Here is a 15,455-nt window from a genome sequence, read left to right as displayed (position 1 = left end):
GTAGTAACTACTTAGTAACTTTTATAATTATTTTAAAACACTTTTGATTAATTTAAAATAATTTAAATAAAGTTTAAATAATTTTGATATTATTAAAAAATCTATTATAACACTTTTTTAATGACATTTGATTTAAAATATCGTTATAAATATATTTTAAGATACTTGTTAAAAATAATTATTTAAAAAAATTAAATATCATATTAGATTACTTATCCCCAGCAAAGTCTTTTTCCCTCTCCACAACAAGCAAGGAGTACTTAAGGTAGCCCTAAAATTTTGAATCCCAACTAGCACCGGTCACGCGAACCATCCACCTAGCGAGGCAGGGGCCCATCGTGTGTGGCCACACGCGAAGTGGCTAGGGTGCCTTGGACCAGCTACTCCAGCACCCTACACCACTAGCTTCGTGTACTCCTCGATTTATAAATTGCCATGATATTTATGTCTGATTTTTTGGTTTAATGTTACTGGATCTAGCCATGTTCTATGTTAACATGTCTGGTTTGCTCGCGTTAAGTTTACACAGAGAAGTTGACTTGAGTGCCTTAACAAATCAAACACTTGAGAAAGAAACTGTTTGCATATCTATTATTTTTCTTCTTCTTTTCTCTCTCTGAGTTCATTTAAACATGCATGTTTGTTAAGCTTTCTTCATTAATAGTTTTGAATTATTGGAGAGACATGTTGACATAATCATTAATAGTACTATTAGCTGGGATTATTGGATATGTTGTGGTTCAATGTATTGCATTAGCTAGCGAGCAATTATAATCATTAATAGTATATAATTGGGCATGTTAACTTCTCTATTAGTTTACCTTTCTTTTGGAGAGGTTGAATGCATGGAAAAATGCTTATGTGATTTAGATTTTTTTTTTGTATTCACATATAAATATGAAATATATTTGCAATTAACTAAAGGATGACTATTATTAGGTGCATTTGGAATGATATTTTATATTTTTTCTCATTTGATATTTGTATTAACTTTATATTTTTATTATTTTATTTTACTTATACAAATATATGTATTGTATTTGTAGGTGGCAGGTACAAGACTTTGTTAGTTTTAAAATTTAATATTTTGAGTGTTGTGTATAGTTAGTTTTGAATTAAAAGATTTATCATCAGTATTGTATTTATAAATTTAACTCAAATAATTATTAGATGAATAAAAATATTTATTAGCACTTTAAATTGTATTTTGTAATTTTTTATATTCTAAATGGTGGATGAATTATGATGATGTGTAAATATTGAATTCAGGTTATATATTCCAAATAAATATTAATAATAATTTTAATATCTTTATAAATTATTATAATGATATTTATTAATGTCATTTTAGATTAGTTAAAATGATATTTTAAAATGATGTTATAAATTATCTTTATTAATAATTTAATTTTTATTGTCTTTATAAAAAAATATAAGATATTTATAAATATCAAAATAAATGAGTTTAGGTGATATTTATAAATATCAAAATAAATGAGTTAAGATGATATTTTAAAATGACATAAAAAATATTCTTTCTTGGCAATTTTGATTGTCAATATATTTCTAGAATTAAGATATTTTTGAAGTTAATATAGAAATTTTATAATGGCATTATACAAATGTCAAGAATATCAAAGGGCCTAAGACAACATCATATTTCAATATATTTTTCCGATAATATTACTATATCTTTAATGTCACTAAAAGTATACTATAAGAGCATTTATGTATATATCCTTAAAGAGCATTATTCTAGTAGTATGATAAATTTGTAAATAGTATTTTAATATAATAGTATTCAATTTAGAATTTATGGTTCAAGAATTTAAAGTTTAAGATTTAATTACAACTGTATAATAGCTACAAGCTGTTATAATGTGAAAAATTATCTATTTCACTTTAATCAAATTAAACCTAAACTCTAAATCTTAAATATATTGTAGTAATTACAGAGTAGTTTGATATATTGTAATAGTTATTTGATAGTTATTATAACAACGCTAGAATAAAGAGTATCCTCGAGATAAAATATTTGATGGGTGACCTTTTGACTTTCTTTGAAAAAGGTGCCCATTGGATGATTTGATAAATCAGGGTGTCCTTCTAATTTTTTCCGTCCAGTTAAATTTACTAGTATATAAGTGTCCAGCAATCTCCTTTTTATTGTAAATCAAAGGATAAACTGCTCAATGCAAACAATATTTTTTATTAAATAATCATAAATGATTTCAATATTAAAGCAAATAAAGTATGTAATAAATTCTAATTCAATATTTAATGCATTATTTTTAAATTGATTCTCGTAGAGTCGTAGTAGGTATAAAATTATTGTACATCTCAAACATACCTTAATTATGAAGCATTCAATTTTTAAAACAGGAAAATAGCATTAGTTTATCAAGCAAATTATAAAAGATGATTTAATTATATTATTTTTTCCTAAAGGAGATCCCTTGCTAATTAATCACTTGATTAAGTTGTTTAATTTAATCCGATATAGAAAAAACTATTATTTTTTATGTATGATTAGTCCTTTGTTTAATTCTAGTTATCTAGATCTTCGACTCAATTAATTTTGAAGGTGGGCCAAAAGCTTGAATGATTTCTAGTCTAAGAAAAAAAATATCTTACAGTGTACCGTAATTAAGATTTGAATCGTGAATACTTTCTTAGATCCGTCTCAATTCCTATATATAATGATCGAGCTACTGAACCACACCGATTTAAAAGACAAGCCTCTAGGAGTTCCCTCCTTGTGCTTTTGGATCTTTTTCTTCAAACTTTTCACTTTTCTTTCATGTGCCTCACCTCCACAAAAATGCCTTAGATTTTGTATTGACAGATGAAAACTCCAGGTAGCTTCCTCTAGTACTTTAACATGTTGATATGGTGCAAGTGATGCATAAAAATTAATTAAAGTGGAATTAACCCGATCCTTAATCGATCAAAAGTTAAGATTAATTTTGTTCATGGTAGAGTTAAAGGATTAATCCTTCCTATTTCCTACTAATAGTATATATGAACTTGACGTTTACGTACGTACATGCATGCAGCATTGCATTGCATGCTGTTCAAGTGCGATACGTCGTACTACAAATCCATGCTCATGAGACACTTCTCTTCTCCAAAAGCTCTGCTGCAAGCTTCTTTTACCTTTAATTCTTTCTTCTTCTTCTTTTTTTTTGTTTCACCTTTTTTTCCCCCTTTAACACGTGGAGCACTGTATAAAGACTAAAAGTTTGGAGGTTCTGAAGAGGGGATAAAAAGCCAGTTAGAAAGCAAGATCATATAGATATTCTCTTGCCTAGCTTTTACCTTGATTTTTCCCTTATTCTACTATTTAACTGTGACATGGTAATTTCGGTTCATCGAGTCAGTTTGACTGGAAATCAGAATGCTACGTGCATTCAATGTCTGAACTCTGAACCATAATACATCAAACCAATTTATGTTGACAGTCTTAATTAAATATGCTGAAACAATGAGATGTGTCAGTCATTTATATACATATACATATATAGAACAATAGATGAACACTGAACTATTAGAAAACATGCAATTGGCTTAGTGCAATGGAATACTTAACGACCAGAAACCACAGCTAATTAAAAACAAATAGACACTTAGAATTAAGTGTCTAGAGGTACTCAAAGATCCACTTTCAAATCTGAAGTCTGCAAGAAATAGCTTTGTTTTAGTATGACGCTAGCTGAATATAATAAAGTATTATAATGATCTGACATCCTTCCATCTTCTTGGCATTTGTGCTAATTAAGTAAAGGGTCTCATTAAGTTTATTATCTTCTTTCCTAAAGCACTCAAGAACACTGAAGTGTCTTGCGTACAAGTAAGTTCTAGTGACGAATTGAAACAGCTTCACTCGAAGAAGGAAAAGCAGATCGAGTAAGTCCTTTCTTTCTGTTGGGTTTTATTTGTGAGTTGATGTAGCATTTATCACTTCAAGACAAGCAAACTGGCTCTGTTTTTACACGGTATTTAGCTTCTTCATGGCATCTGAAGAATAGAAAGATGCTTGGGATTCTTTCATTTGTTCTGCATGTTTTGCAGTTTCGAGCTCTCATTTGGGAAAGACGCTGCACAAGAAGATGACAGGCAATGAGACTGCAGATGAGGAACCAGAAGATGCACAAGAAAAGGATGAAGAAGAAGAGATGGAGATCGATGCTCAATACATGTCTGAATGATGGTCCGGGTCCAGGATTGATGTGATGATATTGGTTCCAGCGGCTCAATCAGTGATGAATTCTCTTGTTTTCTCTTTTCTTTCTCCCGTAGCTGAGATATGATCATGGCTTGTACTTGTGTTCTTTCCCAACTGTTCTTGCCTTTGGAGTCTTTCATGGGTTAAACTTTAAGCTCTCGCGTGATCGAAGTGCATGCATGCCTACTGCTGCTAATTCGTCCGATATTGTTTGACAGTGCAGTTTTCCTTCATTACTTCAATATCATGCTACGATATTAATGTTCATTTGAAATGTAAATCTGCAATGTTTTCTTCATCTAAAGCTCTTCTGATCAAGGGCTTTCACATAGATGAAAACGAACTTCCAACCAAGGCCTTAATATATGAAGAGGTCCAAAGCCCTTGTCGTAGTTGTGGGAGCTTTAATTTGTTTCTTCAGGGGCTCAATGGCAGTATCTCAGCTTTGGTTGAAGCTGCTCGCAAGTCACATCCTCCAGGATCAGGAGATTGCAGGAGGTGCATCAACATTGATATACGCTGCATATAAAAAGTGATAGAAATTTGTTTGGATCTTTGTTTTCATTAATTTAGTCAATCTGTGTCTCTGGATACATGTACTATTTCTAAAGAACAGAACAGATAAAAATAGGAGTGTCAAAAAAAATGGATCAGATCCAATCCGTGATCTGATCCAATTAGAAAAAAAAAAAATAAGATTTAAAGTTTTCAGAGTTTGAATTTGGATTGAATCGGATTCAAATTGAGAATTTTGAATCGGATTAAATTCAAATTGGATTTGGATTCGGATTCCGGTTAACTCGGATAATTTAGATTTAGGATTTAAAAGATTTCGAGGACAAATTAAATTTTATTTTAAAAATTAAAATATTTTATGTATGATAATAATAAAATATTAAAAAATAAAGCATTATAAAAAATAGTGATTTTTTTTCATATTATTTGTTTTGGGATTATTCGGGTTCATGTTCCTAGGAATTTAGGGTTGAATTTGAATTTAAGTTGGATTTAGATTGAAATTTTTAATAATATTTTATTTCAACTTTACTCCAAGTTGATGGTTGCTTGCATGATATCTATAGCTATCATTTTGGATTAGATTTGTGAGTTGGCTCACCTCGTGAAACAATTTAAGTGGATTGAGTTAAAATTTTATCAATTCATTTTAATATAAGTTCAGGTGGGCCGACCCGCTTAGCCTACAATCCGCGTGGGTCGGCCCTGTGGCAGGTTTGGATTGGCCTGCGAATTGAGAATTTTTTTTAATTTAAAATTAGAATAGAAAACTCATTGTACTAGTGGGCTTGATCTTATCTAAACCGCAATTCAAACTTAAAATTTTCAACTTGATCCATTTAACCTGTAATACAAGTTTAAAATTTTTAAAAATTTTTTTATATTATTTTATTTTGATATACTCATGGGTTTGACTCACCTAGCTACCTGCAACCTATCTTAGATTTAATTGGGTTAAAGATTTTTCAATCTACCATGTTGATGAGTAAACTCACCCTCATCCCTACCATACAATAAATTTCTGACGGGTTGGCTCATCAATCATAGATTGACCTGTTTGACGCTAGATTTGATCGAACTAATTAAATTTAAAATTTTATTATTTTCTAAAAAATTAGTTGATTTGATTCAATTTTAATTTTAAAATTTCTTTTATGATTAAATTGAATAAATTAAATTAATAAAAATTTAAAAAATAATTTATAAATCCCTAAGTAGATGAATTTATAAATTTCTAATTAATTGATAAATCTTTCATAATATTAAAAAAATTCAGTTAATTTAATTAAAAAATAAAGTAATTGATATTTTATCCGTTTAATTTATTTGATTTTTATTTAAAAATTCAATCGATTCAATTAATTCAAAAAAATTTAATTCAATTCGATTTTGATTAATTCATTCTGTTTAATTTTAATGGGATACTCATCCCTAACTAACTTATTATCAGTGAATGAAACTGCTTGCATGTAGCTAGAAATTAAAGTCGTGAATCATCATCCTCCTCGAGCACATTACAAGAATAATATTCTATTATGTCATTTAATTAATGACATTTTATTTATAATAATATAGTGATAAATTTGTTTTATTTAAAAATAAATATCGTTATATTTATTAATTAATAAACATATACTTTTCCAGAGGTGGTCGGTGAGCCTCACGAGCGACAGGCGGCGGTTCGCGAACGGGCGCTGCCTCGCCGGGCAGCTGCCGCTTCGCCTCGTTACAGGACTTGTAGAGGTAGTTCAGGATGTAATTTCTGATCACAATGCTCTTCATTATTTATGGACCTTGCAAATTCTTTGCCAATGATTTTAACACTATTGAATAAAGAAAAGTGAGGTACTTTCATCCAAATGCGATGATGAAATTGTTAACGTACCAAGTGTAGTGGTAGATCATATGTGCTAAGGTCGTCTTTCCAATCCCTTCTTTGTCAACTATGGCAATCACAATCGGGTTGTTATCATCTCCGTTGTTGGTGGACGGTACTAGTAGTCGTTGAAAGATTGTAATGAGTTTCTCTACATCATCTTCTCTACCCACCACCTCATTTTTCAAGATCTTTGAGTAGTTTTCTTGAAGTGGATTCATCGAGTGCGTGGGGTCCCTCCGAAGACCCATTGCAGATCCTTTGAGAACAAGAGAATTTCAATTGCACAGCATCTCTTCCAAGGGAAGCCCTTCTTTAACCGAAAGTATTTAAATATCAAGAGTAGTTGATTTTTTTTAAAAAAAAAATTAAAATAAAATATCATTTCTAATCTGTAAGATTTGTCAAAGGGGCCTTTATAATTAATAATTGTCAAAATTCTCAAAAATATCCCAAATAAATTAAGCAGCACTAGTTAGATTTTTTTAAAAAATATATTATTTTAATAGGGTTTTATCAAAACAAATACCCCTAATATGTGGGAAATGTCGAAAGGTGCTTAATTATTACCCAATTACATCACTTACTCTCTTTTCCTTATAAAAAATGCCAATAATTGCCTTGAAATTTAGATAAGGCAATAAATAAATGATTTACTATTTTTTTAATAAATCCCAGTTAGTCTCACGATTTACTGTTTTAAACAATAAAAGAGGTAATTTCATATTTAATTTGATAAACAATTTTTATTTTTGAGAAAAATAAGGAGAAATTAGTTTACTCCATTCATAGTTTTAAAATAATTTGACAAATTGAAACTTTTTCTAAAGATTAACAATTTAATTTAATAAATGATAGAAGATTGAAAATTTATTTCATTTTATCTATTTCAATCATCAAGATATTTGATAAATAATTCAATAAATAAAAAAATAAAAAGGAAAATTGCCCATTTGCTAATAACTTTATTTTTTAATATTTTTAAAAGGAAATTTTGATTTAATTATTTTTAATACAAATTATTTCACTAAATCACAAATTAATAAAATTATCCATCTTTTAAACACATATCGTCACATCAAAGAATTTTATGATAACAATAACATAAAATCATTTTTTTGTTAATTTTAATAAACACTACTGGTTATTTTTTGTCATATGGATGATATAAAAATATATACATGGATGACAATCTATAAATTCAGTTCTTGCAAGCAATTAATTCTTTGTTATATGGATGACAAGTATCTATGCCAAAAAGGGAAAGAGATAAAATAAAAAAAACAAGAAAAACTGGATTAATTTTCTTCAAAATCTATCCTGTAAAAATAATTGCATTATTAATCTTAAATTAAAGACAATATTATGTTATGTTATCACTTCAAACGATAAATTTTTATCAAAAAGAATGTACAGAGTAAAAGAACAATCAACAATTCGATCATGTATCCTATAGAAGATACATTGAATTCATCAAATGAGTAATTGATCAATACACTTTTGTTCTTACATTGCTTCTAATTCCTTAAAACCATGCAATAACACAGTGGAAAACGCAAGTAACTAAATTTGGCATTTACTGCAGAGTTTAAGCCAACCAAACTTGTAGCTTTGATCTCAAACATCGAGCTGGAGCATGATATAGAATTATATATTCATCATGCTATTAGAATTCAATCTGATAGGAAGACCACGTCTAATAGCAGCAGTGGATTGCATACAATGAAACATTTGAAATAATAATATTATGGCAAGGAAATGACTCGACTCACATCCATCTAATGTCCCCATACAAGTATTGCTGAAGTAAACTACAACTCAAAAAAATTCTGAAACTAGTGACCGAAGCAAGGGCATCAAGGTTCAGCAAGTAAAGCAAAAATCAAAAGAAGAGCATTTCTAGAAATGCAAAACATTGTTGTAAACTGAACCAATTTGCAGTGTCTAATGCACACTCAAAGCACAAAGTGCGATACAGCGCTGAGCTAGATGGCTGATAAATATGTTTGGCAATGTAAATCAAGAAAAATTTCCGGCATGAAACATGAAGGAACTTGCATAATAACATTATTTGCCTGCCAACCCACAACTGGTACTATCTCATTCTGTCTTTTACTTTTTTTTTTTTTTCTTTTTTACTTCCTTCGATTAGAATAGCAAAGATTGGAGGCATTAGATAGGGCAGGGTGGGACTTCAAGGGTCGAGCCAGCCTGAATCTGGCCCCAACCAATCAGACGCCAATGCTTCTCAACTCGCCGACTAAGTGCAACCTTTTCGCCTCTGCTGGTGCACACAGGAGCAGTGAGTTGCAGCTTAGCCAAATCATTCTTCACTGCGACAACCCGAGCCCCAGTCGACATGGAACCTATGTTGAGCATCAGGATCTCACTCTTGGTCAGTTTGGAGACTTTCCCTTGCCTCTCAGTTCCTTTTGTCCTGACACCCAACAGCCGGCGGAGAAGAAAGAAGTTCACCTGCAACATCAAGTCAAAACATTTGACATCCAGAAGTCACCTAGACAACCATTTATGCCGGCTGCTGTTCCATCTTTTAGTTCTAACAAAGGCCAATACCATCAATTTAAGGTCATTATGTCCTATTTAACATTTCTTGATGTCTCCCTAGTCTTGTTCTTCACAAAACTCCCCACCTTTTTATTCAGTGATATTTTCATCAATAGAAAACTAATTCAAAAGTCATATTCGAACAAAAGACCACCACAAAATAAAAAAGAAACTGGTTCTCAAAATATTTGCATTCAAAGGAAGCAATTTCTGTGGCAAATTTAGCATTGCTTATTTCATTAATCGTGGCATTCATAGTTAGTCACAGCGAACTACTTTTTTCATTGTAATCCTTGGTTCATTATTAATATAATCCTTTAGCCATTTTCAAATTATCAAAGTTGAGCTTATTAACTAATTTTCATTGGAGACTCGTTTTCAAATTATCAAAGTTGAGCTTAAACTAGCATTGGAAACAACACGGAGAAGTCATCTTGAATTTGCCATCTGGGGTTGGGAAACAAGCTCTTATCCAAGATAGCATACAAATTGGCCAAATTTCATAGTAGATAATGGTCCCAAAGGATGTGTATCTTCTTTGTTACACAGCTCAATCTTTCTGAACTCACAACTAATGGTTACTGATTTATAAATTGTTTAATGCCAAACTAAGTTCTAAATTGAACTGAGAAGATTTAAACTAACTATACTTCACATAAGTTGCTAGGACTATAGAGAAAACAAAATCAATGGAAGACTATTAAGTATCAAAAGCAAACATAAGTTGCTTCAACAATTGAAGAAACAACCAGGCAATTAAAAGGACTGATAAAGTATCAAAAGCAAAGTAAGAATGTAACCTACCTCAAGCTCTACAAATACATCAGGCAGTGAACCCACTTCACCAAGCACCTGGCCAACCAATCTATCAGCACGAGTCAATGTAGGGTCCATTGTTGTACCCACACCAATGAGTCCACCAGGTACAGCAAATTGTAGCTCATTTTGCTCAGCATACAAGGAAACAATCCTTGAGTAGATAGGGGTGCACTTTATATTCCCACTCTCATCTTTGATAACAATACCAGGTCGAACTTCAATAAATTGGTTCACTTTCAAAACACCCTGTATAAACCATTGCCAATGACATTATAAAAAAATAAAGAATGTATAGAATACTTGCAAATAGTATAAGAAATAAGGGAAAACTTCGAAAGACATGTTTAAGATAGTACATACATGTATTTAGACGACCAATAAATATTCCAATTAGGCAATATAAAATTATGATAAATATGCACATTAAACGAGGAAAAAGAAAATAAAAAAGGCTTAGTTAACAATAATAAAATAGGATAATGGTAAATTGACTTAGGAGGATCTATACACATAAAATACTTGTAAATATCATTCAACTTTCATTAAAATTGATGAAAGTCATGTTACATACCCTTAGGATGCTTCCACCGGCAACACCACCTTTTATCTCATCAACCTCTGAGCCAGGCTTGTTCACGTCAAATGAACGGATAACAATCATATTAGGAGGGGAAGTAAAATTCCTTTCAGGAATGGGAATTTTCTTAACTAGATACTCGCAGACAACATCGATATTATATTTTAATTGAGCAGATATTGGCACAACTGGAGCCCCATCAGCAATAGTCCCCTGCCATTTTTTTCATATTCTAACTCTGTTGTCAACTTAATCTGAGATTGGAAATGGGAAAAAATATAGTTTTTTGTTAAAGGTTGACCTGAATGAACTTCTGGATTGCCTCATGTTGATTGATGGCAGCACTTTCCTGAATAAGATCAATCTTATTTTGTAGAATAATTATATGTTGAAGTCGCATGATTTCAACAGCAGCCAGATGCTCAGATGTTTGGGGCTGTGGGCAACTTTCATTGCCAGCTATAAGAAGCAAAGCTCCATCCATGATTGCAGCACCATTAAGCATGGTAGCCATAAGAATATCGTGGCCCTATCAAGAAAATACAAACAATTCCAGAATCAAAAAGAAAATTGTCAAACTTTTGCTTTAGTTCGCAGAGAGGAAAGTAACTGACTGGACAATCAACAAAGGAAACATGTCTTAGAAGTTTCATCCTTGTGTTCTCAAATCCAGGAACGTCACACAAAGGACTGTCTTCTTTTCCACTTCCGTAAGCCCTGCATAAGCATATGGCATCAGCAATTCAAGACATAAGAAAATAACTTTTTTTTAAAAATGCCACTTTGGTTGCTCTGAAACATACTTGTAGCACATTGGCCGAGGGCATCTCTCATCTTCACATTTATAAATCTTTGCATTGGCATATCCAAGCTTGATAGTAATATTACGCTCCAATTCATTCTTGAATCGAACAGTCTGGAAACATCAAGCCAATCATTAGATAGATTTTGTGTATGGTCTATTCTAATTAAAACAATTTAGTGCAATTAGAATTTCAAAATATACTCTAATAGCAGATTGTCAATCAAAAAGAGATTGTATTGACAATATTTGTCTCATGTATTCTGGTTGCTAATATGAGTATTCATATCTTTTTTCTATTGATAGCAAATATTCTCAGTGCTGTCACAAGATTCTGAGTATTCCCAACTTTTAACATAATTAAACTTGGGTATAGACACAATCTTGTCTTCTAACATGAATAACAACAATATGTTGTTGGCACTTGCAGATTCAGACTCTATATCAAGACATCCTGGACCTCTGAGTCAACATAAAAGCAGTACGAAAAATGGAAAATCATTCTTGCAGCATTTATGTGAAAATTGATAATTAGATACAATAAATGCAGGGGAAAAAGTTAAAATGTCAACAGATAAATAGAAAAGGATGTTGTTGGACCCTTCCTAGTAACCATTGTAAGATGATAAAAAAGATGTCCTGTTACTGAAAACAAGAATCAAAAAGCCATAAGTTCATAACATTGTTGTTAAAATTATCTAACTCGTATCAAACATTGAAACAGACATGAACAATAATCTTGATTCTTGACAACTGTAGAAACTATGCAAAAGTATCTTACCAATATGTTGACTGATTCAAACTAAAGAAGTACCTGTACACCAGATATCGCTTTCACCACAGTCGACTTTCCATGAGCCACGTGACCAATGGTACCTAATGTAAGTTCAATAGAAAATTGCAAATTAGCATTTAAACAAAAGAAATAGCAGGATATCAAGACAAAGAATGAAATATGTTCCTATTGTGTACTTTGGAAATAAAGAACTTAAAAAAAAACCTTATGAATCAAACTATGCATATGCATTTGGTTTGACAGAGTTAAGATTTATATTTGATGGTTCAGCTTCTAAATTTTAGAGAGAGAATTTCTGAGTAATAGAGAGGATTTTTTTTTTCAGGTCAACTAAATCCTGAGATTTATAGGGAAAAAACAACAGTAAGTTGTCATTTTCTGAACTATTTGGTGTCATCTCTATGGATCTTATCCTACAATTGATAAATACAGTTAAGATTCATGATCATAAAGTTTAGACACTTTTTACACTGATCATCAATGCCTAACGATAGGCAACATTAAAGTTAAAGAGTAAAAACATCAATGATAAATTTCAACACTGTCAATCATCTTTAGCATGTGAAATGGTAACAAAATAATGTATTAGGAAAAATTTTAAACATAAAAACTCTGTAGTAGGTACAAACTTTCTTATTCGATTCCCAGTTGGAAAGATCTACAGTTGAGTTACAAGGGTTGAAAGATAGGAGAGGGAAAGGGTCACAAAATTGTACGTGAATCATGGTTCAGTTTTATACACTCCTATGTTGCTTTCCATTCTGCATTCTAGTTATCTATCCAGGTACATTGGGCCTAAAGCCAAAACTCACCAATATGAACTTTACATTACCCAGTGTTAATTTAAACGACGTTAATTTTTTCTGAAATTACTAGAAAGATAAATAGCAAGAGAGACAAGCTAGCGTCTCCACATGTGTCTAATTTAAAATCAATATGAGCTTTGTGGAAATAGAATAGGAAACACACACTGCATTTGGAATTCTTAAAGTATAAAACAGACATCATAGCACTTACCAATGTTAATGGTAGCCTGACGCGAGATAACTTCTGGCGACAATGGATGAAGCTTTGTAACATCCAGTTTACTCAAGTCCTGCTCCATCAACCCTTTTCGAGACATTTTCGAAGCGAACGACGAACCGGTACTCTCTGAGAACAACGAAGAGAAATTTACAGGCATAAAGCATGCGTTTACTCAAGCACTACTACTCTCACATAACAAACAAGAATCAAAGTTAGTTCTTTCCCCCTTGTTTCGATATTTTCCTCAACGCCGATTACGAAATCGCATAAAAAAGAGGCATCCAAGGATGAGAGACTTAACTGGAAGAGAAATGGTATGAATTTGGGAGAAGAGGTGAGAAAAACCTTGACGGAAGAAAGAGCCGACGGATTCCTGGAGACTGGCGATGAGGCGGTGAAGCTACGGCGGCGACCGACGGGTTGGAGAGCGTTGAGGCGGCGTCGATGCGGCCGGAGGAATTGGGGATTAGGGCATATTTCCAGATCTAATATATTCGCATCGTCTTGTGGTTGGATCAAGCCAAGTTCGCGACTTGTGGTCGAGTCAAATGAAACCCAACAAATTTGGTCAAACCGTGGTCTGAGGTGTTTACTTGAGCAGAAAGGGGAGGGGGAGCGTGGAGGGAGGAAGGAAGGAAAGGGATATCGTAGAGCATTTGGTCAAAACGTCATTCTTTATGTTTGTTAACGTCATTATTAAATTTTACTAATAACTCTAAGCCTTAAATTTTGAAAATATAATTAAAAAATTATTTTAAGTTATTTAAAATTATTTTTAAATGTTGTAATGGGTTTAAATAAAATTGATTAAAAATTAGTGTCCATCATTTATCTTTTTGTCATACCAGTGGTCTATTTTCTAATTAAGATCAAATGAATGTTGAATTATCATAAATACTTTTACGATCTTTGATTATCCGAAATACTTTTACCATCTTTGATTATTCAATCAGGCAGAAAGTAATTGATCCTGTAAGATTCTTTAGTGATTACGTGGATAGCGTGTGGAGGAGAGATTTAGATAAGTGTAGTGAAGTGGGATAAGCATAATCATTACTTAATTTTTGAGATTTTTTCATAAACCAAAGTCCAACTTCCTATTTCGGTCTTGGCATGCCGTCGACACCTTGGGCCGATCTTTGCTTCAGTCTCAATATCCTTTCTGCATCATGTGCCGACTTCATACTTAGATCTTGACATACTTTATGGATCATATGCCGACCTTCTGTTCCAGTCTCGACATGTTTCCTGCGTCACGTACCAAATGTGTTTTTTTAAAAACTAAAGGAATGTGTTTTGGTATCCTGGAATATTTTCTGAAATAGATTCTAATATTTCAGTGAACAGTTGTTATAAAAATGTGACTCATATCCATGGACAGAGATATGCACACATCTATCATAGGTTTCTCAAGTCATCAAACTCCTTTCTCACGCCAAATCATAACTTGAGCGTCAGAGTGGTTTGCCGTAACTCACCTCTGACGTCATTCTAATTATTTATTTGAGTGCTTTGGAGGTCTATTCATCTTTCTCTACCATCCTTTCCGGAGGAGCATGCACATCGACAGTTCTTGAATCAGTGTTTGAATCATTTATGATGTATTGGCCCGAACATTAATATTTAACTTTTACACATGTAAAAATTGATAATTATTTTTTACATATTTAGAAATTAATTGTTTCTATAAAAATATGATAATTTAATTAAAATAATAATTTAATAAATAAAAAAAATCAAATTATATAATATTTATTATATTTAGAAAAATAGAAATAAATATTCAAATCTCCCCACACGGTCAGTCTCACGATCAACTGTGAATACCCTCCTTGGTCATGATGCAGGAGGATATTGCATGACTAATTTGAACCCTTGATCTCTTGTGCAACTTTTTTTTCAGCTATGTCTTTTCTTTTTCTCAATTTACTTATAGATGGTTATAAGTTTGATCATGTAGAGCAGTTGGAACGATGAATTTCTTTTTTTTTTTTAAGAAGAAAAATGAGACCTTTTCTTTATTTTTTTCCCTAAAAATTATGCTTTTGATTTTTTTTTTTTTAAAAAGTAATAAAAAAACTTTAAGCTGTTTAAATGTCCATTGATAACTGTGCCTGCTCATTAAGCTCCCAAACCAACACGTTGCCAACTGATCACCATCTGTCATGAAGAAAGCTCATCTTCACCATCTGTCATCGAAGGACATTGATTCATGGAAGGGAAATATACACTTTTAAAAATCATCAAAAATTC

At 31.8% G+C, this 15,455-nt stretch overlaps 1 protein-coding gene across 1 annotated transcript; it reads right to left on the bottom strand.

The window, feature by feature from the left end:
• Positions 1–8,488: 8,488 nt before the first annotated feature.
• On the bottom strand, positions 8,489–13,649 carry LOC141822124 (eukaryotic translation initiation factor 2 subunit gamma-like). Its single transcript, XM_074709553.1, has 9 exons — positions 13,548–13,649; positions 13,194–13,328; positions 12,195–12,256; positions 11,382–11,494; positions 11,193–11,295; positions 10,880–11,107; positions 10,573–10,791; positions 9,987–10,247; positions 8,489–9,092 (listed from the first exon to the last, which is right to left on the bottom strand). Exons 2-9 carry the CDS (start codon positions 13,297–13,299, stop codon positions 8,790–8,792), a joined length of 1,395 nt encoding a protein of 464 aa, XP_074565654.1. The 5' UTR covers positions 13,300–13,328; positions 13,548–13,649; the 3' UTR covers positions 8,489–8,789.
• Between the last annotated feature and the right edge of the window lie 1,806 nt (positions 13,650–15,455).

Source organism: Curcuma longa, chromosome 2, assembly GCF_044706935.1.
Source record: "Curcuma longa cultivar G26 ecotype Majalengka, Jawa Barat chromosome 2, ITB_CL_G26_1.1, whole genome shotgun sequence".
NCBI lineage: Eukaryota > Viridiplantae > Streptophyta > Magnoliopsida > Zingiberales > Zingiberaceae > Curcuma > Curcuma longa.
This window is presented reverse-complemented; position numbering and strand designations above follow the sequence as displayed.

Bases quoted from the DNA above. Each gene is read 5' to 3' on its own strand.
- LOC141822124 (XM_074709553.1), bottom strand. From the start codon at position 13,299: ATGTCTCGAAAAGGGTTGATGGAGCAGGACTTGAGTAAACTGGATGTT. The intron at 11,495-12,194 runs GTACTTCTTTAG...TGATGTTTCCAG, and splicing joins AAGCGATATCTGGTGTACAG to ACTGTTCGATTCAAGAATGA. The intron at 11,296-11,381 runs GTATGTTTCAGA...ATGCTTATGCAG, and splicing joins CCTCGGCCAATGTGCTACAA to GGCTTACGGAAGTGGAAAAG.